Here is a 25,550-nt window from a genome sequence, read left to right on the forward strand (position 1 = left end):
AATACCTCCTCTGCTCAAGGGCAGACTATTTTCTTACATACTCGGTGATGGCAGATCTTTGTGAGTATGTCGGTTTCTCATTTTGGAAATCAATAAAAGGACTGCGTCACGCCGTATGGTCACATAGGCCTGAATACTGGACAACACCAATGTGGTTCAAAATGAAAGGGCGACTGACTATAAATTCACAAGACTGCTTTGGAATGGTTCCATCTGGAAAGGAATTTCTAAGGGAAATTCCATATTGTTTTAAGCAGTAGCAATACCGTTTGGAGAAATACCCTTTCAACATGACTACTCCAGACTACCGCACTTTGGAATGGATATTTCTGGTGGCTGACTCTTTAAATACAATTGTATTAGTTTATAAGGACATTTTGTATATAAGTAAATATAAAATTGACAGAGGATGTGTGAGAGAAATGTAGCTAGTTAGAAATTTGGATGCTTTCCTTTCCTTTCCTTTCCAGAATTGTGTGGTTTGGTTATTTATTTAAGCAGGGGGAAAAAATCTCAACAAGAACGACCAAGGAGACCACCTAAGTGCCTCCCTAAAATACTCTACAGCAGAAGTGGAGGCGATACCTGTACCGAACTGTGCTGCACAGCTACTTTCGGGCTTTTTTGTTTAAGGAAAAGGCACTGAGCAGCCAAGACATGGCTGCCAGTCAGTGTTACCTGCTCCAGCTCGTAGGCTTTGGCCTTGTCCTCATCACGGTCGGCGTTCTTGCGGTAGGCCATGCCCAGGCCCCACACGGCCAGAATGCTGTAGATGTTATCCCGCACCCAGGCATCCTTCTGCTCATGACTGGCCGACAGCAGCCCTGTGACGGGATTCTATTAGAGAAGAGACACAAAATGACTCGGCACCACCCTCGCCCAGCTCTTGGCAAACGAATGCTCACCCTTTGGGGGCACAATGAGGGCTGGGGTGAAGAGTAGAAATCGGAGTTCTAGTCCCTGCTCTGCCACCAACAGCATGATCTCAGGTGAGAAGGGACATCACTTTTCTGGGCTTTGGTTTCCTCATCTGTATAATGGAAATACTAGACGAGAAAGTCTCTAAGGAATGTTCTAACTCTGATGTTCTTATTCTTTTGCTTTCCAACCACATCTGCTGTTGTGACAAAGAGAAGAAAGAGCAAACAGAAAAAGCCTACAGACCTTCACAGATCTGTGCACTGAAGCCTTAAGTCTTCTTCTGCCTTCGTGTTTCTATACCAGTTGGTGAAGCACTGACCCTGGGAGCAAGAGACCCAGATGCAGGGTCCCACTCCACCAGTCTAGCTCTGTGCGCCAGGGGAAGCCGCCTACCTTAACTGGGCCTCCACCGCCTTGTCTGTGATCCAGACACTTCACGCGCCTGAAAAGGAAGCACTAGGCAAGCGGACATCGGGGGTCCTACTTAGCTACGATATTTAAAAGGACAGCTGAGTCACTAAAAAGCCAGATCTTCACACCAAAAAAGTATACACAATATTCCCGACAGCATTATTCATAATAACCCAAAAGTGGAAACAACCCAAATGCCTATCAACTGATGAATGAACAGAATGTGGTCTATACAAACAACAAAATATTATTCAGCAACAAAAAGAAGAGAAGTGCTAAGATATGCTACAGCACGCATGAGCCTTGCAAACATGATGCGAAGTGAAAAATCTGGTTACAGAGGACTGCATATTGCATGGTTCCATTTATAAGAAATGTCCAGAATAGGCAAATCTGTAGAGATAGAAAGTAGATTAGTGGTTGTCTAGGGCTGGGGTTGGGGGAAGGATGGGAGAAGTGGGGAGTGAGTGATTGTTAACAGGTTTCTTCCTTTCTGGGGGTGATCAAATTGTTCCAAAATTGTGGTGACGGTACACAACTCTGTGAATATATTACCAACCATTACATTGTTTATTTTAAACAGATAAGTTATATGATAAGTAAATTATATCACAATAAAGCTATTTTTCTTAAAAACCAGTGCTAATAAACTCTGTGCCTAGAAATAAAATGGTAAGGTAAAAAAGAGTCACATAAAGATAAAGTCTTGTTGACTTTTCCTGAAAATATGCAAAGAAATATGTACCTAATAAAATACACCTAATAAAATACAGAGCTTTGCCAGCTCAAACAAAATTAATCAAAAGGGTACTTAATTATCTACAAGAAGGCTCATGAAAAAATTTGGGTCCTTTCAAAGTGATATTACCATGGATATTAGGTTAAAAAAAAATTGGTATAGTTTCAAATGGTCCCACATAAGGAAGTAAATATTTGAGTTTCTCCTTTAACTAACCTATGCCCTCTTCAAAAACATCTAAAGCTCAACTGATACTGCCCTCAGGGGCAACAGCATTCTGTATTTTAACACTGTTTCATAGCCAACAATTACAAATCAATCATTTTTTAAAGTCTAGAACTGAAGTCTAGAAATGGCTGAGTGAAGGTACAAGTCTTATTCCAACAGTGGACGACGGGAAAATCACACAGTGATTTGCACCAACAATGTCCAACATAAGCAACTGGAACTGTTCTGAGGCCGGCTGGCTAATCCCAGGACAGCAACTAGTCAGGAGATCCAGGGAAAGAAATCAACCCCTTCCTGGCATACCCATCAACCGTGAGTCCACAAAGACAAACAGCCTTCCAATGACACAGCAGTGACCGCTTACACATAGTGCCAAGTGTGGTTTGGATTATGAAATGTTACTGTCCTCTTAACTGAAAGTTACTTCTTTGATTCTTCAGTTTGGGTTTAACTGTTGAAGTGGATTAGTTTATCCTTACCCAGAGCTAGAATGTCTGAACCCCTCGTTCCACTACAGAGACACAGTCTAGGTGTTTTGGAGATCCCCACATTCAAAACTCCATACTCAAACCGTGTTAACTTGGGGTGCTGCTGCACTCAGTGAAAGAATCCTTACTGTTAATGGAATGAATGTTTGTGTCTCCCCATATTCGTTTTATTTGATTATTATTTTTTAAGTAGGCTCCATGCTTAGCATGGAACATAATGCAGGGCTTGAACTCACGGCCCTGAGATCAAGACCTGAGCTGAGATCAAGAGTGGACAGTTAACTGATTGAGCCACCAGGGTGCCCCTGTCTCCTCCATATTCATACATTGAAATCTAATTCCCAATGTGATGCTATTTGAAGGTGCGGCCTTTGGGAGGCGATTAGGTCATGAGGATACAGTCCTCACAAAGGGGACCTAGTGTCCTTACAGGAGGAGGCCAGAATGCTAGCTTGCTCTCTCTCTGCACGCATGCAAGAAGAAGCCGCCTGTCTACAACCAGAAGAGGGCCCTCACCAGAACCTGACCACGCTGGCCCCCTGATCTCCGACCTCCCAGCCTCCAGAACTGTGGGAAATAAACCTCTGTTGCTTAAGCCCCTGGTCTGTGGTATTTGTTATGGCAGCCGCAGCTAACACTTGCTTCTCTCTTAAAATCTATGAAAAATAATGCGTGGTGCCGGAAGATGTGGGAGGTTCCATTTTGATGTAATTCAGGACACCTGAAAAGAGCACAGACTGGGAGACAGTCTGGCATGAAGGCGGGTCTGCTGTCCCTCCCTCTCAGGCCAAGCCAGTGGTTTTGCCTGCGGGCGCCTCCCCCACCTGGAGCCGGCTTACATGGTGCCGCCTGCCCTCTGGCTCACCGGCTTCCGTGACCCACCCCACAGGTCCATCTCCTTCGAGCTCTAGGTCTTTTACTTGCCTTAGCCATCTAAATGGAGGGGGAACAAAAGGCCTCCGCAGCAGATGCAAATTTTACAAGCTAAACAGAAACAAGCAAACTGTGGACAACAGGAGGCAAGTGGGTAGATCTGCTCAGGCTAAGCCTATGGCCTCAGGATCATTTTAGCCTTCTGCTCCTTCCAGTCTTTTAAAAATATAATCTATTTCTGTGGATGCCCACACATAACCTTCAGTGTATTGTGTTTAAGAGCACAGGTTCTGGAAACAGACGGCTGTGTAAAAAGCTCTACTATCGTCCAGCTGACCTGGAACAAATTACTTCCGTGTCTCTGTCTACCCATCGGGGATTAGAACAGTACCTAGACCTCACAGGGGTGTTTGTGAGAATTACAGGAGTAAACTCAAATCAAGCATTTTGGACTATGTCTAGCACAAATCAGTGCTCGATAACTGCTCACTATATCATCAACCTATTTGAACAGATTTCATTCATGTTACTTTTTTGTATAATTATTTTAGGAAATCAGATAGAGATGGTAGTTAGGGGGAAAAATCTACAAGTTAGCTTAATGTAACCATCATTAGTTTTTTTAGGGGGAATAAAAAAGCCTGGTGCCTTCTTTTATTTTTATAGTAAATACTGCTAGTGAATAGATTTATCCCATTGTTATGTTTGACACAAAAACCCTGGCGACTCTATCTTCTCTAGGTCTTTGCCTTTCCTCTTCTTCAGCCCTGATTTTCGCTCATTCAAATAAATCTTCCCTTTCTGTTTATTTTACTAAACTCTCTATGTGCGCCACCTGAAAAAATAAATCTTGGTGACAAATTCTGTAATAAGTGTCAAGAGCACTCGACAGCCATCTCCTGAGGTGACAGGTGTGGGGCCATGACGGAAGAGGATGGGGCAGATTGCAGACAACTGAGCTACTGGGAGAGCCGTGAGGAGTCAATGGTAGTGGCCCAGTGTGGGCTTAGAGGAGATGGCACAGGCCTGAGCCAGGGGACTCAGCACCCCTGCTGCAAGGGAACTGGCAATGACATCCTTAAACTCGAGGAGACGAGGCCTGAGTCAGAGAAGCCCAACATAAATTGTGTCTCACTGAGGGCAAGGGGCCAAGAGCCGAGCATTCTGTCATTCAGGTTCAGTCGTCTGTCAGCCCCGCCTACCTTCTCCACCACTTCTTCACTTCTAATTTAGAGAAAGTGCCCTTTTTGGCTCCTGTTTATGAGAGAAAGTTCTAGAATACATTGGGCCCAGGGCTTGGCTTCTGTGCTGTGGTAACAAACACCACTAAAATCTTGGTGGCTTATAACAACGAACATTCCTCCTCCACACCTCGTGTCCACCCCTGGTCGGCTGTGCTTCCTCTAAGAACGAGGCTCCTGCAGCAGCCGGTACCCACAGCACTGCCCAGCTCGTGGCAAAGGAGAAGAAACACACGGCAAACCGTGAGCTGCCTCTTCAGGCTGCCAGCCAGAACGGACACATTACTTCTCCCATCTCATCTGTGAAAGCGAGTCTCACAGCTGTTTCTGAGGTCAGCGTGAAACCTGTGAAATCCTCCGCTAAGGATGAGAAGCAAATAATTGTGAACAACTATTATGTGAACAATTATGTTGCCATGATGACCTCACCTGCTAGCCATGGTGGGCTGGGACCCCCATCCTCACAGCCCACCCATAAGTGAATCTGAAGTGATCAGAGTTTAATATGGTAATGAACAACTTGCATTTTGCTTTTTGGCTTAGAAAAAGCTATTATATAAAATGAAATTCCTACTCTTTAGGATGGGGGAAGAGGAAAAAGGAATTGAGATATTAATCAGACAAAACAGACTTCACAGAAAAGAATATTACCAGGGAAATGAAGAAATGTTATAAAAATGATAGGGTCAGCTCACCATGAAGACATAACAATCCTAAATGTGTCTGTACCTAATAAAAAGCTAAGGGATACATACACAGTGGCTAGAATAGAGAGTCCAGAAATAGATCCACACAAATACCACCAATTGGTTTTTGATGAAAGTCTAAAGACAAACAGGGAAAGGACAGCCTTTTTTTTTTTTTTAATGATTTCATTTTTACATAATCTATACACCCAACATGGGGCTCAAACTTACAACCCTGAGATCAAGACTCGCATGCTGTACTGACTGAGAAAGCCAGGTGCCCTGAAGAACAGCCTTTTTTATAAATGGTGTTGGAACACAAAAATATAAAGGGTTATAAGAGAATATTATGAAAAGTTATATGCCAAAAAATTGGATAACCAAGAAGAAATAAATAAATTCCTAGAAGCATACAACTTTTCAGAACTGAATCACACAAATGGAAAGATGCACGATACCCATGGATTGGAAGAATTATTAAGTTAATTAAATTAAATTAATTGTTGAAATGCCCATACTAACCAAAGAATCTACAGATTCAACGTAATCCCTACCAAAACACCAATAGCATTTGGGGTACCAGCGTGGCTCAGTCAATTAAGCATCCTACTCTTAGTTTCGGGCCTAGGTCACAATGTCATGGGTCATGAGATTGAGCCTCACGTTGGCATCCCCAGTCAGCAGGGAGTCTGCTTGAAGATTCTCTCCCTCTCCCCCTTCCCCCACTTGTGCTCGCTTGCCCTCTCTCTCACCCTCAAATAAATAAATCTTTAAAAAAAAAATACCAATAGCATTTTTCACAAAGCTAGAACAAAAAATCCTAAAATTTCTGTAAGAACCACAAAAGACCCCAAAGAGCCAAAGCAATCTTGAGGAAGAAGAACAAAGCTGGAGGTATCACAACCCCAGTTAAGATATACTACAAAGCTACAGTAACGAAAACAATGCAGTATTGGCACAAAAATAGGCACTCTATAACAGAATAGAGAATCCAGAAATAAACCCATGATTATATAGTCAGTTAATCTACAACAAAGGAGGCAAGAATATACAATGCGGAAAAGACAGTCTCTTCAATAAATGGTGCTGGGAAAACTGGACAGCTACATGCAAAAGAATGAAGGTGGGCCACTTTTTTACACCATACACAAAAACTAGCTTGAAACAGATTAAAGACTTACACACAAGACCTGAAACCATAAAACTCCTAAAATAAAACATAGGCTGTAATCACGTGGACACTGACCTTAGCATCATATTTATGGATAGGTCTCCTCAGGCAAGGGAAACAAAAGCAAAAATAAACCATTGGGACTACACCAAAATAAAAAGCTTTTGCACAGTGAAGGAAATCACCAACAAAATAAAAAGACAATTTACTGAATGGGAGAAGATATTTGCAAATAATATATCCAATAAGGGGTTTAATTCCAAAATATATAAAGAACTTATATAACTCAATAACAAAAAAACAAATAATCTGATTTTAAAATGGGAAGAAGATCTAAATAGACATTTTTGTATCCAGAGAAACAGACCAATAGACACATGAAAAATGCTCAACACCACTAATCACCAGGGAAATGCAAATCAAGACCACAATGAGATCACCTTACACCTGTTAGAATGGCTAAAATGAAAAAGACAAGAAATAGCAAGTGTTGTGGAGAAAAGGAAACATCTGTGCACTGTTGGTGGGAATGCAAATTGGTGCAGCCACTGTGGAAAACAGTATTGAGGGTCCTCAAAATATTAAAAATGGAAATAACCTACAATCTAGTAATTCCACTACTAGGTATTTATCCAAAGAAAATGAATACACTTATTAAAAAAGATATCTGCACTCTCATGTTTACTGCAGCATTATCTACAACAGCCAAGACATGAAAGCAATCCAGGTGATTCATCCATTCACTGATAAGTGAATGGGTAAAGAAGATATGGTATATGTATATATGTACAATAGAATACTACTCATCCATAAAAAAAATGATATTGTGCCATTTGTGACAATATTGATGGACCTAGAGGGTATTGTGCTAAGTGAAGTCAGAGACAGAAAGACAAATACGATTTCACTTATGTGTGGAATATATTAAAAAAAAAAAGTAGAAAATAGATTCATAAATACAGAAAACAAAATGGTGGTTGCCAGAGGGGCATGGGCATGGGAGGATGAAACAGGTGGCAGGGATTAAGAGGCACAAACTTCCAGTTACAAAGCAAATAAGTCACAGGGATGAAAAGTACAGCATAGGAAATATAGTCAGCAATACTATAAAAACCTCATATGGCATCAGATGATAACTACACTTATTGTGGTGAGCATTTCATAATGTACATCGTTGTTGAACCATTATACTATACACAAAATATCAATAACTACTCAAATATTACAGCCACTGGAGGAAAGAACAAAAATAATAAAAAGATGTATCTTTTAGGGGCGCCTAGGTGGCTCAGTGGGTTAAAGCCTCTGCCTTCGGCTCAGGTCATGATCCCGGGGTCCTGGGATCGAGTCCCACATCAGGCTCTCTGCTCAGCAGGGAGTCTGCTTCCCTTCCTCTCTCTCTCTGCCTGCCTCTCTGCCTACTTGTGTTCTCTGTCTGTCAAATAAATAAATAAAATCTTTAAAAAAAAAAAGATGTATCTTTTAAAATATTAGGTGAGTAAACAAAAACAGTAAAACTTAGATGTCAAAATAGTTGTTGACATGGTTATAAAACAAGGCAAATACCAAAAGTAATGAGCAAAATAAAAGCTACATAATGGAAAAAATTTAAGAAATGGATGGTGTTAGAACAACTGGACATCCATACGCAAAAATACGAATCTCAATCCAAATCTCACAACTTGTACAAAAGTTAAGTTAAAAGGAATCACAGATCTAAATGTTAAATGGAAACTTATAAAACTTTGGTAAGTAAACATAGAAGAAAAACCTTCATTACCTACAGTCAGGCAGAATTAGCTATGATACTAAAAATACGATCCATAGAAGAAAAATTAAAAATTGGACTTTAGCAAAAGTAAAAACTTTTGCTCTGTGCAGGACACTGTTAAGAGATAAAAAGACAAGCTACAGACTAGGAGAAACTACTTGTGAGTTGCATACTCAGCAAGAGAAATCCAGAATATATGGAGAACTCTCAAAATGCAACAGCAAGAAAACAACCTAATTTAAAAATTGGTAAAAACAAACAAAAAGACTTGGACACTACATCAAAGAGGATATATGATTGACAAATAAGCACATCAAAAGCTCAACATCATTAGCTATTATGTAAATGCAAATTTAAGACCTCTATGAGATACCACTACATACCTATTAAGATGGCTAAAATTAAAAATACTGCCAATACCACATGTTGACAGAGATGGAGAATCACTAGAATCCCCATACATTGCTGGTGGGAATGCAAAAACAGTGCTGCCACTCTAGAAAACACTTTGACGATTTCTAATAAATTTTAACACTTATCCTACAACCCAGCAATTCTGTCCCTGAATATTTACTCTAGAGAAATAAAAAACTCTACATGCATGTGTAAGGCAGCTCAATTCTTACCTTCCAAAAACTGCAAACTCAAATGTCCTTCAATAGGCAAATGGGTAAACACAGTGACATGTCCTTATAATGAACACTATTTGGCAATGAAAAAGAACAAACTATTGACACAGACAGCAACTTGGGTGAATCTCACAGGCCTTATGCTAAATAAAAGAAGCCACTCTTAGAGGTTACATATCACATGATTCCACTCATATGGCATTCTCCAAAAGACAAAACTACAGTGATGGAGAACTGATCAGCGGTTTCCAAGGCTTAGGGGTGGGGAGAGAGTGTGACAAAGGGGTAGCAGGAGGCAGATTTTGGGGGCTTGAAGGGACTGCTTTGTATCTTGATTATGGTTATGGTTACATGACCCTACATGTTTTAAAATTCACAGAACTGTACACTAAATATATAATAAAAGGAAACGTATTATGATTTCTAGCACATTTTTTAAAAAAGTTTTACTGAGATATAATTCATACAACATACACTTTACCCATTTAAAGGATACAATTCAATGGTTTTTGCTATAGTCACATACTAACAGAAACATCAGGGTTAATTTTAGGATATTTTCATCACTCCCAAAAGAAAGCCCCTACCTACCTGTTAAAAGTCATTTCCCATCTGTCTCCAACCCTCAATCCCCCAGGCCTAGGCAACCCTTAATCTACTTTCGGTCCTATAGTTTTGCCTGTTCTGGACATTTTGTATAAATGGACTCATACCATATGTGATATCTTATATGCTCAGGGTCTTTCAATTAGCATAATGTGTTCAAGATCTGTCAGTGTTGTAGATGTAGTAGTACTACATCCCTTCTTATTGCAAATAATACTCCATTGTATAAACATAGTACATTTTGTGTTCTCACTCATTAGTTGATGAACATTTTGGTTGTTTCCACTTTGGGGATATTATAAATAATGCTGCTATGAATATTCCTTTATAAGTTTTTGTGTGGACATGTGTTTTCAGTTCTCTTGGATATATACCTAGGAGTGGAATTTCTGGCTATATGGCAACTCTAAGTGTAACATTTTGAGGAACTGCAAAACTGTTTTCCAAAGAGGCTACACCATTTTAAATTTCCACTGGCAATGTACGAGGATTCCAATATCTCTATATCTTGTCAAAATTTATCTGTTAAATGAAACAAGGCACGACCAGACCGGGAGACAAACCATAAGAGACTCTTCATCTCAGGAAACAAACTGAGAGTTGCTGGAGAGGACAGGAGAGTGGGAGGGTTGGGGGTGCTGGGTCATAGACATTGGGGAGGATATGTGTTGTGGTGAGCGCCGTGTATTGTGTAAGACTGATGAATCATAGACCTGTACCCCTGAAACAAATATATTATTTGTTAATAATAATAAAAAATTTATCTGTCTTTCTCATCGCATTGATCCTAGTAGGTGTGAAACGGTATCTCAATTGTGGTCCTGATTTGCATTTCCTTACCACAGTGATAAGAGCATCTTTTCATGTGCTTATTGGTCATTCTTATATCACTTTTGGAGAAATGTCTATTCAGACACTTTGCCAATTTCTAAATTGTTATTCATTTTTTAATATTGAATTTTAACAGCTCTTTATGTATTCTTGAACCAAGTCTCTTAACATACACGTGGTTTACAATTTTCTCCCATTTTGTAGGTTGTCTTTTCACTTTAATGGTATGGTTTACAGCTCAATAGTCATTTTTTAATAAAGTCCAATTTGTCTATTTTTTTCCTTTTGTCCCTTGTGCTCTTGTTATTGTACTAAGGAGTCTTTGCTTTCCCTAAAGTCAGGAAGACTATTCCTGCGTTTTCTTCTAAGGGTTTTATAGTTTTAGCTCTTACATTTAGGTTTATGATCCATTTTGAATTAATTTTTGTATATGGTACAAGGAAGAGGTCCCTTCATTGCTTTGCATGTGGATATCTAATTGCCCCAGTACTGTTTACTGAAGAGTATTCCTTCTCCATGTAACTGACTTGACACCCTTGTAGAGAATCACCTGACCATAAATGTGGTGGTTTATTTCCAAATCCCCAATTCTGTTCCCTTTTGTTTCACTGAACTGGAGGTCTATAACCTTAGGCCAGCACCTTCTTCATTACTGTTAGCTTCCCCCGCCCACAAAAATTTTATTTATTTATTTGACAGAGACAGTGAGAGAGGCAACACAAGCAGGGGGAGTGGGAGTGGGAGAAGCAGGTTTCCAGCTGAGCCATGACCCGGATTCGGAGCTTGATCCCAGGATGCTGGGATCATGACCTGAGCCGAAGGCAGATGCTTAACTGACCTAGCCACACAGGTGCCCCAAATATATATATATATATATTTCTTAATATAAATCACATCACAACTATATTCTTTCATGTCTGGCTTTTGCTCAGTGTTATGGTTGTGAGATTCAGGGTCCTAGGAACAGGCCCTGCATGGGGCTTTCTGATCAGTAGGGAGTCTGCTTCTCCCTCTCCTTCTGCTTCCCCCCACCCATGCTCTCTATCAAATAAATAAATAAGATCTTTAAAAAAAAAATACTGGTTCCTTCCAATCCATCCTCCACAAAGGAAGGTCACAGAAAGAACTAGAATCTCAAGACTTCACTGCCCTGCTCAGAATGCTCCAATCCTATAAAACAGAATCTGAGTCTCTTAGATTGCCCTACAAGGCTCAGCAGGTATGGGCTGGGCTCTTCCTCTCACATCCAGCCTCACCACCTCACACACACACACACTCCTTAGCCCCTGCCCCAAAACCTGAATTCAAGTTTCCTGCACAGGCTCTGCTCTCACACTTCTGGCCTGGGTGCCCATAGTGCCCTCATGGCAAATGCCTCTCCACATGTTTGCTCCTCTGTGAAGCTTCCCCTATATTCCTATACTTCAGGAGACAGAGGTCAGAGGCTTCCAGCTGACCCATACCCTCAGTCCTTTTTCCTTTAGATTAAGAACGGCTAAGGACACGTCACTGCCTTGCTCAGCTCCAAGAGAGGAAAGTACAACTCAATCATTCAAATGTAACACCTAGAAGAGACTAGGACAAATGCTGAAAATAGAGGATTACTCGCCATCACCCCCCCTCCACCCCTATGTTGGTAAAGCAAAAAACAGAAAGTGGAAAATTCTGTTATAAAAACTCCAAAAACCGTTTAAATTCATTTTTTTGTGCTGTAATTTTATTCTGGAACTACCACTTAAAATATTAAAGGGGATAGGGAAGGGCAATGCCTTGGACTTGAGAGGTTTTGGTACAGTGGGAATTCCAATAACCTTTGTTTTAAAATGATTACACCTGGGGTGCCTGGCTGGCTCAGTCAGCAGAGCATGTGACTCTTTTTTTTTTTTTTTAAAGATTTTATTTATTTGAGATAGAGCGAGAGTGAGCGAGCTCAAACAGGGGGAGCCACAGGCAGAGGGAGAAGCAGACTCCCCATTGAGCAGGGAGCCCCATGTGGGGTTTGATCCCAGGACTCTGGGATCATGACCTGCGCTGAAGGCAGACGCTTAACCGACTCAGCCACTCAGGTGCCCCAGAGCATGTGACTCTTAATCTCCTGGTCATGAGTTCAAGTCCCACACCAGGCGTGGAACCTAGTTAAAATAAAATTTTGTTTTAAATGTTTAAAAACATACTGTGAAGTGTGTAAACCTGGCGATTCACAGACCTGTACCCCTGGGGCTAATTATACATTATATGTTAATAAAAAAATAAAATATTTTAAAAAATAAATGTGAAAAAAATAAAATCAAATGATTATATCTGCAGTTGAGACAACGGGCTGTCACACTTTCTTTTTCCATTAGATTAAAAGATAGATTTTGTATAGTTTGTTATGTAAACCTTGGGCATTCAGAGAATAATGCCAAGACTTAAGCTCCAACATGCAACGGCCATATGCTTTTAACCTAAGGAGACCACAGGTGTGCAACTTTCGAATGATGTCTTCTGCTAAACTCCTGCTTATCTGATTTCCCCCTCTGCATTTACAAATAATGCACAAATTACAACGTGCCCTGGGCCTAGGCCTTTGCACCATTTCATAGGACTGAAGGATGGCTTACAAGGAAACAAAGTGGGTCAGGAGCCAAGTACTGCGGGCATCCGCTTCAATCCAGTTGTTTCCAGTTTCATCCCAGATCCCAGCACTCACCTTAAAACTTCTGAAACTTAACAGAAACCGTGTGGGCCCCTTAGGTACCATCAACTATACAAACCACGTGACCACCGTTTGAAGACATTTTATTTCTTTGCCTCACTTGCCAATCCCAGTTGCGAGGTGGGGGATTACTGAGATGTTAGTCCTTAGCCTGGTGTGGTGAAAACCGACGGAACACAAACTCAGTGGGGTTGCTAGGATCCTCCTGGCCAAGACCTCAAGTCTGAGGTGTCAAGGGATAACTGGCTGCCACACTAGTAATGTCTCCCCCAAACAGAAGAGCTGGGGGCCTCACTGTTTATTTTCAACTCTAAGACTGACTTTTACTCTATTGGGTTCAGAACACCAAAGGACCACACATGTCACTCTGAATCCGGACTCTCACTAGAGGATCTACTAGGAGGCCACCTCACCCTTTGGTGAGGGTGGGGAGGAGGGAGGAGGAGATCCATGAGACTCCTGGAATTTCTGTGAGAGCATTTTTCTCAGGAGACAATAAAACACTCAGCTTTCATCAAATTCTCAAATAGGTTTGTAACTCATTTGATTAGGAACCACTACTCCGCATGTATGTTATAAACATAAATTACGTTCTCCCCACCTACTGTGAGGCAGACGTGATCCTTACTTCACTCTGTGACTTTTACTAATAGAGTGAAATAAATAGCATGTCTGCATCACAGTATTTAAAGAAAGGGCCTATTTAAAATTTCACTGAACAGACAAAAATCAGGAGAATACAAGTTTATTTAGTGTTCACAGCAATCTGGTGTATCTTAAGTATTTCTCTCCATTCCTCTGGCCTGTTTCCATCAAGACACTGCGCTTATCACAGGGCTGTCAGCGCACCAGAAGGATGACCTTGAAAAAGGTCCCCTCAACTCTCTTGGCTGAAGTCTTCAGCTGTAAAAGGAAATGAGGTGATCGAACCAGATGATCTTTTGGATCCCTGCCAAACTTGAATTCTAAATCTCTCCCTTATAGGCATTATTACAGTCCTCTATTTGGAAGTAGAAGATTCAAGGACTTTTTCATTCAATTACTCAAATGTTTCTATCTGGCACTCAAATTTTTAAAAGCTGTCCTGAAAAGGGTACAGCACAAGCCCTCCTCCTGGCAACCAAAAGAGTTGAAGTAGGTGGTGGCAAAAGGCAGGGCACTGAATTGTATCAGGAAGGAAAAAATGTTATCCATTCAGTGGTTGCTTTCTTTAATCAACGCACAGAGCAGACAACCATCTCTCAGCCCTGAAAGGGCTTCGGGATCCTAAGGGATCTGGGGACCACACTCCTGAGAACTGCTACACTACTTCAAAAGCTGGAGTGTATTTTTCCTGTCCACGTGTTAGAAATTCTTACAAGTATATGTCCCTAAGCAAGGAAGAATATTATCTGGGGTGTTTTTAAAGTTCTACACTTAGCTTACTGTACTCAGTCTTCTATAACTTGCTTTTTTCACTCAATTTTAAATCTCTGAGTGCTATCCAATTTGATGCATGTAAGTCTAGGTCACTCATGTTAACTGCTATATAGTATTCCATCGTGTGGCTAGATCTCTGTCCATTCCCAAAGTGATGAACATTTAGATTGTTTTGAATTTTTCTCTTTTACGAACAATGCTTCAACAAATGCCCTTGTACGTGTCTCCTTGGGTAATTTACATGTCTCCAGAGCACATCATTAGTATATAGAACTACATAGGGACCTCCTATGTCATATGATACACATAGCTTCAATTTCACCAATATCTCCCAATTGTTTTCGAAGGTGACTGTACCAGTCAACAGTCTGTAACTTACATTCTATGGCATAGACTATTAGCTAATCACTAACCGAATTTCCTTTTCTTCTTAGGCCTTCAGCTATACTACATTTCCCATTCTCCCTTGCAGTTAGATGTGATCATGTGTTTGAGTTCTAGCCAAAAGAATGTGAATGAAAGTGAAGTACTCAATTTCCATGCCTTGGCCATAAAACTCTCCCATAAACAATCTTCTATACTCTTTCCTGATCCCCCAGCTAGATGTCTACATCCAGGGTGACCTTCCTTAAGAGCTGCATGTTGAAGATGGCAGAGCCACTGGTAGCCCAGATCTCTAGATGACACCCTTAATGACCTGGACACACACACGGCTGTTGCAGGAGTCAGAAATAAACTTCTGTGTTTATTCAGTGAGATTTTGGACTTAGAGCAGCTAGCCTATCCTAACTAATACCTCTTCCCATGAATAGTTTATAAGATTTGCTCCTTTTCCACAACCTTGTCAACACTTAGAATTCTGCTTTGAAACTGCTCCCCAAATGTCAGTCTGAATTTATTGTTTTGATCTGCTTTACTTTCCCAGGTTACTATAGTGAGGTTAAGCCATCATTTCACATGTTTATTAATTTCCTCTTCTATGAACTGCTAGTTTATATTGTAGAATACGATCATAGAAATATAATATATAAAGTTACTATAAATGAGAAAGGGAGTCAACTTGATTAAAGGGAAATAATAAAGTAGGACACTTGGACTGAAAATATTTTTTGGTTATCCTGGCACTTCTCTTTGCTATTAAGAGAAGGAATGAAAAGAGAATATTTACAAACCCAGAAGCTAAAGAGTGATGTCACCTGCTATCTAATCAAATAGAAACAAGCTCTCAAGTCAAATTGAAACTTAAATCCAATCAACTATAAGTGGCTGGTTCTCCAAAGACTCTCAGGATTAAGCCTCTGTATTTGTTATTTATTAATCACCCCAAAACTTCCTCTAAAAATTGAGAACCTAGTTTCAGTACTTTCAGGTTCTCTATGGTATTTACATCTGCAAATATCATCTCCATCCCGCTCATTTTTTTTTAAAGGTCTGTTATGTGGGTCATAATTACAATGCAGAATAGAAGGAGTGAGAGTGGCGACACTTGAGGTCCCTGACTTTAAAGATATGGTTTCTGATCTTTTGCCAATACATTAGTTATTGATTTATATGGGAGATTTATTGATTTATATGAGAAAGGGAGATAGGTAAGGACAAAGGGAGGGACAGAGAGTCCCAAGTAGACCCCGTGCTGAGCACGGAACTGACAATCTTCCAACTCTGAGATCATGACTAGAGCTGAAACCAAGAGCTGGACGTTTAACCAAATGCACCACCCAGGCACCCGTTTGTAGATTTTTTTTAAACATTATGCTTTATCAAGATAATACAAATTCCTAGAATGCCTAGTTTGCCAAGAGGTGTTTTTAAAAAATCATCCTAGATGCTGAATCTTATCAAATGCTTTTCTATACCTATTGAGATGATCACACTATATTTTCTTTTAATTTATTAACATGGTAAATTGCATTAGATTTTCTTATAGTAAATTTCCTTGTATTCCTGGGTAAACTCCACTTGATTATGATGCATTTTTTTATACCTTGCTGGATTCATTTTATTAGTATTTTATTTTGTATTTCACATCAATATTCACACATGAATTTTCTCCACAAATATTATTTATTGTTATATCTTGTTTGCCTACAGTATCTTGGCCATATAAGAGGAGTTATCTCTTATCTGAAACAGTTGAAGGTCAGGGTTATCTGTTAATCCTTCCCTCCCTCTCACCCCACTGTAGTCACTGGGCAAAGCCCCAGCTCCCGTTAAATCCAACTCTTTGCCTACTCTAGGGGTGCACCTGTGCAGCTAACTGGGGCTGGAGAAAAACACAACCGTGCTGATGGAACTCACTGGAAATTAATGGCCCACAGTGCTGTCCAATAATCATATTAAAAATACTTGGTTTCCTTCAGAAGGGAGGACTATTTTATACTCGCTCCTCGCTCTTCAAAACTCCAATAACTCCTATCTGTACTCTCAGCTGATGACTGTGCCTATGTTTCACTGAAAAAGTAGAAACAATCCAAAGAGAATATGGTGCCCATGTACCCCACCTTCCTTCTTGTTTTGATGGATGAACTCTCTGTGTTCCTCTTTAAGGTCACCCACCGCATGCGTGCATGCGACACTCCAGCCCTCTCGCTCACTCTAGGACTTTGCTCCAGTGGTTCTCACTCTGCCTCTGCTCAGTCTTCCTTGGCAGCTGCTCTGGATCTTCGGGATCTTTCCATTTGTGTAAAGCTTCTCTTTGAACATCATCTTTTCTCTGTCTACACTCACTCCTGTGATCTCATGCAGCCTCAGGACCTTTTAAACACCACATAGATACCAACACAACTCCCGGATTTTTCTCTCCAGCTCAGACCTCTCCCTTACGTCAAGATTCAAATATTCAATTGCCCACTTACTGTTTCTACTTGAATGCCTCATGGGCACCTCGAGCTTGATAAAAACTCCTTATCTTTGTCCCCAAATTTCCTCTTCCGCAACCTTCGGCGGCTCAGCAAACGTCAATTCCATCCCACCAGTTGCTCAAGCCAAAACCCAGGAGTCATTCTTGACTTCTCTTTTTTCCACACACCTTAGACACAATCCACGCAATTCTGTCTCTGCAAAATTTCCCCCGGATTCCACCACTCCCAGCGGGCTCTACTGCAACCACCCTTGTCTGAGCGATCATGCTCCAGCTGCAGAAGCTTCCTCGCTGGCCACCCTGCTTTGCCTTGTGACCCCTTACAGACCATATTCTATGAAGGTATCGGAGTGATTCTTTTCCAGCGTTATTCAGAGATCACTCATTTGCTCAAAACCCTCTCAAGGCTTCCCTTCCCACTTAGAAAAAAAGCCAAATTCCTTCACCTTCGAAGATGAATGAATAAATGAGCTTCTGGATGTTCCTCATTCCTTGTCTGTAAACCCACCCTGGACTAGGATTTTTACCTGACTCAACACATTTCTTTAATAGTTACAGGTTGAATTAGGATTTCATTTTTTCTTAACATTGTTAACATGGATCTAGAAAACTGTCCATTTAACATCTCCAAATATGCTGTCAAAAAGTATTTATAGCATTTTTCCATTTTCTCCTAAAACTGTTTATTTGTCCCTCCTCCCCGGCTCCCATCAGTCCTGCCAGAAGTTTATGTATTTATTAGTCTTTTCTAAAAAAGAAATTTTGGGGCACCCAGGTGGCTCAGTTGGTTGGGTGTCTGCCTTTGGCTCTCATCATGACCCCAGAGTCCCAGGATCAAGCCCCGCATCTGGCTCCCTGCTCAGCAGGGAGTCTGCTTCTCCCTCTGCCCCTCCCCCTGCTCATGCTCTCTTGCTCTCTAATAAATAAATCTTTAAAAAAATAAAAACTAAAAAACAGCTTTTGGTTTGCTCAATCCTTATTGTGTTTTGTTTTTTGTTTTTTTTTAAGATTTTATTTATTTATTTGACAGACAGAGATCACAAGTAGGCAGAGAGGCAGGCAGAGAGAGAGGAGGAAGCAGGCTCACCACCGAGCAGAGAGCCCGACGCGGGGCTGGATCCCAGGACTCTGGGATCATGACCAGAGCCGAAGGCAGAGGCCTTAACCCACTGAGCCACCCAGGTGCCCCTATTGTGTGTGTGTGTGTTTTTTTTTTTAAGACTTTATTTATTTGACAGACAGAGATCACAAGTAGGCAGAGAGGCAGGGAGAGAGGGGGGCGGGGGAAGCAGGCTCCCTGCCAAGCAGAGAGCCCGATGCGGGGCTCGATCCAGGAACCTGGAATCATGACCTGAGCTGAAGGCAGAGGCTTTAACCCACGGAGCCACCCAGGTGCCCCCTTATTGTGTTATCTTACACTAACTTTTGCTCCTGTATTATTTCCTTTTTTCTATTTTCTTGGCCGTACTGTTATCCTATTCTCGACGAGTTCCTTAACTTTCAAGTCTTTCTTCTTTTCTGATATTTATTTCAAAACATAAATTTCAAATCCCACGTTAGCTGTATCTCATTTGTATTTGGAATGCTTCTGCTGTCTCTCAGTTCTAGGTATTTCATAATTTCCATTATAATTTCTTCTTAGAGATAAACACACACCCCCCCATGACATATCTATCCATGATCCATAGAGATATATTTAGAAGTGGGCTTAGTAAGATTCCAAACATACTTGGAGATTAAGCAGCTGCTTGTTATTGCTAACTTTCTTGCATTTTGGCAAAAAGTGCGGTGTTCGTGAAGTTGATTCTTCAAATATTTTTGAGACTTTCTCATACCCTAATTTGTCATGAATTTTTAAAAACCTTTGCAAGTTTGAAACAAATACATATTTTCTATTGGTGGGGTGCAGAGTTCTACGTATGTATACTTGATTGAGTTTGTTTCTCATGATGCTCCAATTTTCTATGTCCTAATTATTTCTCTGCTTGATCTATTAGTGTCTTAGGGGAGTATAAAAGTTCTTAATATGATTATGGATTTGTTAACTTCTACAGTTGGGTCAAGTTTTGCTTCAATGATTTTGAAGCCGTTATACTCTGCTGATTTAAAATTGCTTTATTTTCTTGGTGAATTATCCTTTTATCACTTAATAATAACATTTTTTATCCCTAATAATGAATTTTTTAAAATTTCAAGATCTGGGGCGCCTGGGTGGCTCAGTGGTTTAAAGCCTCTGCCTTCCGCTCAGGTCATGATCCCAGGGTCCTGGGATCAAGCCCTGCATTGGGCTCTCTGCTCACTGGGGAGCCTGCTTCCCCTCCTTCTCTCTCTGCCTGCCTCTCTGCCTACTTGTGATCTCTGTCTGTCAAATAAATAAAAAAAAAATCTAATAGAAAAATTATTTCTCTTTAAAAAAAATAAAATAAAATAAAATTTCAAGATCTACTGTTTGACATTAGTATGATCACACCAATTTCTTCTTTAGCATCTGCCTATATCTTGTCTAACTGAACTACAATCAACCTTTGAGGGCACATGGGTGGCTCAGTCAGTTAAGCGTCCGACTCTTGATTTTGGTTTAGGTAATGATCTGAGGGTGGTGAGATTGAGCCTCACCACAGTGTCCACACTCAGTGGGGAGTCTGCCTGGGATTCTCTCCCTCTTCCTCACTTTCTTTCTTCCTCTAAATAAATAAACTATTTAAATCTTAAAAAAAAAAAAAAAAACCAAAACTACATTCAACCTTTGAGTATCCTGTTTAAGGTTGTATCTCTCGCCTTAAAAAAAAAAAAAAAAGAGGGGCGCCTGGGTGGCTCAGTGGGTTAAAGCCTCTGTCTTCGGCTCAGGTCATAATCCCGGGGTCCTGGGATCGAGCCCCGCGTTGGGCTTTCTGCTCAGTGGGGAGCCTGCTTTCTCCTCTCTCTCTCTTCTGCCTGCCTCTCTGCCTGCTTGTGATCTCTGCCTGTCAAATAAATAAATAAAATCTTTAAAAAAAAAAAAAAAAAAAGGTTGAGTCTAACACAGGGCTCAATCTCATGACCCAGAGATCATGACCTAAGCTGAAACCAAGAACCAACTGCTTAACTGTTTTATCTCTTATAAACCACATATATCTTGGGGCACCTGGGTGGCTCAGTTGGTTAAGCGTCCGCCTTCTGCTCAGGTCATGATGCCAGGGTCCTGGGAAGGAGTCCCAGATCTGGCTCCCTGCTCAGTGGAGAGTTGGCTTCTCCCTCCCCCTCTGCCCCGCTTGTGTACAAGCTTTCTCTCTCTCAAATAAAATCAAATTCATAAAAACCACATATATCTTTAAATTTTTTTAAATAATTTCTACTACCGGGGCACCTGGGTGGCTCAGTGGGTTAAAGCCTGTACCTTCGGCTCAGGTCATGATCCCAGGGTTCTGTGATCCAGCCCCACATCGCATCAGGCTCTCTGCTCGGCGGGGAGTCTGTTCCCTTCCCCGAACCCCCCGACCCCCGCCTCTCTGCCTACTTGTGATCTCTGTCAAATAAATAAATAAAATCTTAAAAAAAATAATTTATATTACCTGGCTAATTTAAGCATTTACATTTATTGTGATCACTAATATAATTGTACTTATTTGTATCATCTTTGTTGTTTGTTTTTTTTTTTAACTTCCCTCTCTCCCTAAGCACTCTTTTCCTTCCTTCTCTTGCAGTGATCAAATTTTCTTTATTCCTCCAGCGTTTGAAAAATTATATATTCCTGGGTAGGGGGAGGGTGATGTAGGTGATGGGGATTAGGGAGGGCACCTGTCATGGTGAGCACCAGGTGATGTACGGAAGTGTTGTACCACTGTATTATACACCGAAACTAATATAATAATGTTTTTTTTAAAAAAAGTTACACTTGCAAAAAAAATTTAAGGTTATATATTCCCTTCACGTTCAAGCATTACATAGAAATTCTTGATTTAAAAATGTAATACCTCTCTCTTTCTTATCGTGATAAAGGCCTAAGAATGCTTTAACCCGGTTTCCATTCTTCTGCCATGTTATTTCACGGTATTTAATTTTATCTTTTTTAAACTTACCCCAAATTAGTCTTTCTTATTAATACTACTTGTTCCCTACTCCATCTTTTAATTATCCCATTCTTTTCATTTTAAATTCCATTGGCACTAAATAAGCAATATTTACTTTTCTGCTCCCTTAATTATCTGCTTTTTATACCAAATAATCTGCAGTTATAATTACTGCCTTGATCACCGTTTCTGATCCATATTCTCTTATCACTACTTTGTACTTAACACTTTTGGTTATGAGCTTTCAAACAGAACTGACATTCAAAAAATGTACAAAATTAGTATTATCTGGACCAAAGTAAATCTAGGAATTTTTTTTCAGTAAATAATTATTTGAAGATAATCCCTGGAATGTACAATTATATTCTCTGTAAACACAAAATCATACCTGCAAAAGGACCCTTTTCATAAACATAGCTCTTTTCTTCTTTGTCTTTAAGATTTAATTAATATTTAGTAGCAAATATATTTGACAAATGACTAATGAAAAAATTGTTCCCTTGCACAGGTACAGGAAAAGGAATTAGTTTGACACCCTATTGCCTCAAACTGAAGAATAATTAGGAGTTTGACATATTTAACACTGAATGATTTCTAACAAGTGAAATCAATTTAAGAAGCAAATCAGGGGCACCTGGGCGGCTCAGTCAGTTAAGCATCTGACTTGCGCTCAGGTCATGATCTCAGGGTCCTGGGATGGAGCCCCTTGCGCTCTGCTGGCTCCCTGCTCAGCAGCGGGGAGTCTGTTTGTCCCTCTCCCTCTACCCTTCTCCCCACTCATGCTCATGCTCCCCCATCTCTCTCAAATAAATAATCTTTAAAAAATAAAAATAAAAAGCAAATCAGAAACAGTTCAGAGCTTGTACCAGTTGACACTGAAAAATGCCTCATAAACATCTGCATATATCTACGGGAAATGGGGAGATAGAGCATAAATTTTAGAAACCACTAGCCCAGCTCGTTCATTCTTTATGGTAAAATATGCATTAAGTGGCTTATTTGTTTTTAGAGTGGTTAGGTGACCTCAGAAAGATGAGATGCTAAATAGATTAATGATCTACAACTGTGAAGACTAGCTGTTGGGGCAGGATGGGCGGGGGTGGGGGCTAGGAGCGCCCGCCTGCGAATGCAGACTCATGGGATTTCCCAGCAGAATTGTACCTGGAGGACTCTGGTTAGCCACAAGCATAAAGAGGACAAATACCAGAGCTTCTCACCAACTACCCCCAAAATAAATACCACTAAAGGCTGAAACACCTTTTTTTTCTTTTTTAATCATTAAAATGTTGGAGAGGAAAGTCCAACACTGCAAATTTGCTTTAATAAGACTGTTCTTTTGCTCCTGAGAGAAGGCAAGCCTGGATCAATGGCTGGGTCATTAGGATGGCTCAGAGCCTGCTGGAAGTATTTTATCAACAAGGGCTTCACAGTACCTTTCATGTGCCAGGAACACTGCTTAACACAAAAGGAACAAAACTGATGAGGCCTCTGTGCTTAAGGATCTCACTGCATCGATGCAGAGACAGAATTACGTTGATAGACCGAAAAGCAATTAGTAGTTCTACCAAGGCCTTCAGGAAAGGGAGTAACATGGCCCACGGTGGTGAGGTGAGGACATGTGGCCTAGGTTTTTGTGGCCTATATTAAAGTCATAACACCACCAATAGCGCTGTTTACTGATTGCCTACTGGATGCCAGGCAACGTACTAGGCACTAATTTTTTCTTCACAATACCTCTGTGGAGGTAGGTGTTATTGTCCCCATTTTACAGATGAGGCCATGGACTTAAGAGAGGTTGAGTAAATGCTAATAGGTCATTCAAGGTAGAGCTGGGTACACAAACACAGGTGTGACACAAGAACCAAGCTTCATCAGCTCTCCTTACAGACACTTCCCTCACAGTAAGGCAGGGAAAAACCTTCCAACTTCAATTTTAAAACAGTCTGTAGATGTGATTATAATACATACTCCAGTCAGGAAGGCAAAAATTAACCACCATTTGCCCGCCTAACTCTTTAATTCTCAACTTAATGTCATCTCTTCCAGGACTCCATCCCTGCTCCCCAAACTGGGTTAAGCTCCCCAAGTAAGGACCATAGTCCTTCATGTGCAATTTTAAAAGCCAATAAGTTCTGAAAATCTAAAGTGTTTTCGTAAGTTTGCAGCAAGCTTGGTGACAAAAGGGTGACCTGAACTGACGTGAGGCTATTGTAAGTCTTTACTTTTCCTACTTGGTGTGAATATTCACATTCGGATGTGAAAAAAATGTGTTTGATTAAGGGATGCTGCCCACTGCAGTTATTACAGAATACATATGCATATTACACCTTTCGAAAATCCAAACATTTCTGCCTTGCACACCACACCTGGCCCCAAAGAGCTCAGACAAAAGACTCCGGAACTATACCCTACGCATAAATCTCATTGCACTACAAGCATTTATTTTTCCTTGTAAGCCCAGCTCCTGACAGAGTGTCTAGCATATAATAGGTACACAATAAATATTTCATGAATGAGGAAATAAGACTGAGAAATTGGCTAAGAAGGGAAAATGGTCAGTGGCCTGGGGATGACAATGGTTCTCGACATGTAGGCTGAGCCTCTAACTATGGAATGCCACTCTTTCTCGGACAGGGAGGTCCTATTAATAGTTGCTGCTGATTGAGGGAAAGGGACACAGCCGCTGTCTTCATTAGGAATAAAAATAGTCCAGTGGTCTTACATGATGGGCCTACATAGAACTTTAGCCCAGTAATACAGAACAGCAGGCATATTCGTACCTCAGACCACATGGGTAGTCTCACAGGTCCCCCCTTGAACTTGGGGACAGAAGACCTGCATTTGGCTCTGACCCTGCTACATGCCCTAACCTTTTTGGCCTGTAGTTTCCTCATCTGTAAAGTATCAACCAGAGTAATCCCTAACGGCCCTCGCACGTGGGTCTCTAACAAGGTAACTTACGGGAGGGGCAAGAACAGTTGCCCCACACTCTGGAGGAGCAGGATGCAAACCTCAGGAGGTTCTTCACTCCTGTCTACCGCCCTGGCAGTCCGGAGTTCACCGTCTTCGTCGTTCTGTCCATCCTATACACACCTCCTCTCTCGACCCCCCCCCCCCAAAAAAAACAGTCAATGCAAAAAGGCGCATTTTTGTACCCAGGACACCGGGCGGGGGGGGGGCTCTTAGAACCCCAACAAAGGTCAGAGAATTGTGTGAAGGGCCGCACAGCCCTTCGGTCCCCTGAAAGAGAATGGGGTGGAATGGGGATGGGGGCAATCACTGGCCGGCAAGCACCGGATTTAAAAAAGAAAACCTCCTAAATGCGAAATCTCAGGACCGGGAGGGGATTGGGTAGGGGAACGAGTGCTACGAGAGGACAGCTCGGGTGGTCCTTCCTTACCTGGTAGCACAGGATGGTTTGCTGGACCAGCCGCGCGTAGCCATCCAAGCGGACCCCGGAATTGCTCCTGCTCCTCATCTCCGCGTGCTGCGGGGGCCGCAGCGCCCGACGGGCCGTGCAGAGGTGGGACGCCCGAAACTGCGGCCGCCGAGCGGGCCTCGTTCCCAAACACTACAGCCTGGGTTAGTTCTTGGGACAGTGCCCGGCGGTGGGCGGTCGAGACTTTTTAAAATGAAAGAACCAAAGTATGATTGGAAAGCAAGCCAACCAGAGTTTCACTCCTCTGCAAAGCGCGGGGGCGGCGATGAGGGCGGGCGCTAAGGCGGACCCTCCCCGGACCAGGCCGGTCGCGCTCTCCACACCCGTTGGTCCCGGACAGCCCTGCGGAAGACGCAGGGAACTAGGTTCAGGACGTGAGACAACGAGGAGCCCCGCGGGCCTTTTACGTCTTCGAGCAGTCTGGAGGGGCCCCGGGGCGGGCCGCCAGCGCTAGCCTACCCGCCGGCCGCAGCCCACTTGCCGCTCCGCC

The 25,550-nt window shown here is 41.5% G+C and overlaps 1 protein-coding gene across 2 annotated transcripts in view; it reads right to left on the reverse strand.

Moving 5' to 3' along the window:
- Positions 1–25,550, reverse strand: part of PHKA2 (phosphorylase kinase regulatory subunit alpha 2) — a 76,079-nt gene extending 50,529 nt beyond the window's left edge. For both annotated transcript variants that reach the window (XM_080794724.1, XM_080794725.1), the window contains exons 1-2: positions 25,022–25,550; positions 679–837 (exon numbers count right to left, since the gene is read on the reverse strand). In XM_080794724.1, coding sequence (XP_080650850.1) covers positions 679–837; positions 25,022–25,099 — 237 coding nt within the window. In that variant the 5' untranslated portion in view covers positions 25,100–25,550. The remainder of the gene's footprint in view (positions 1–678; positions 838–25,021) is intronic.

The sequence above is a fragment of the Martes martes genome (genome assembly GCF_963455335.1).
Source record: "Martes martes genome assembly, chromosome: X".
Taxonomy (NCBI): domain Eukaryota; kingdom Metazoa; phylum Chordata; class Mammalia; order Carnivora; family Mustelidae; genus Martes; species Martes martes.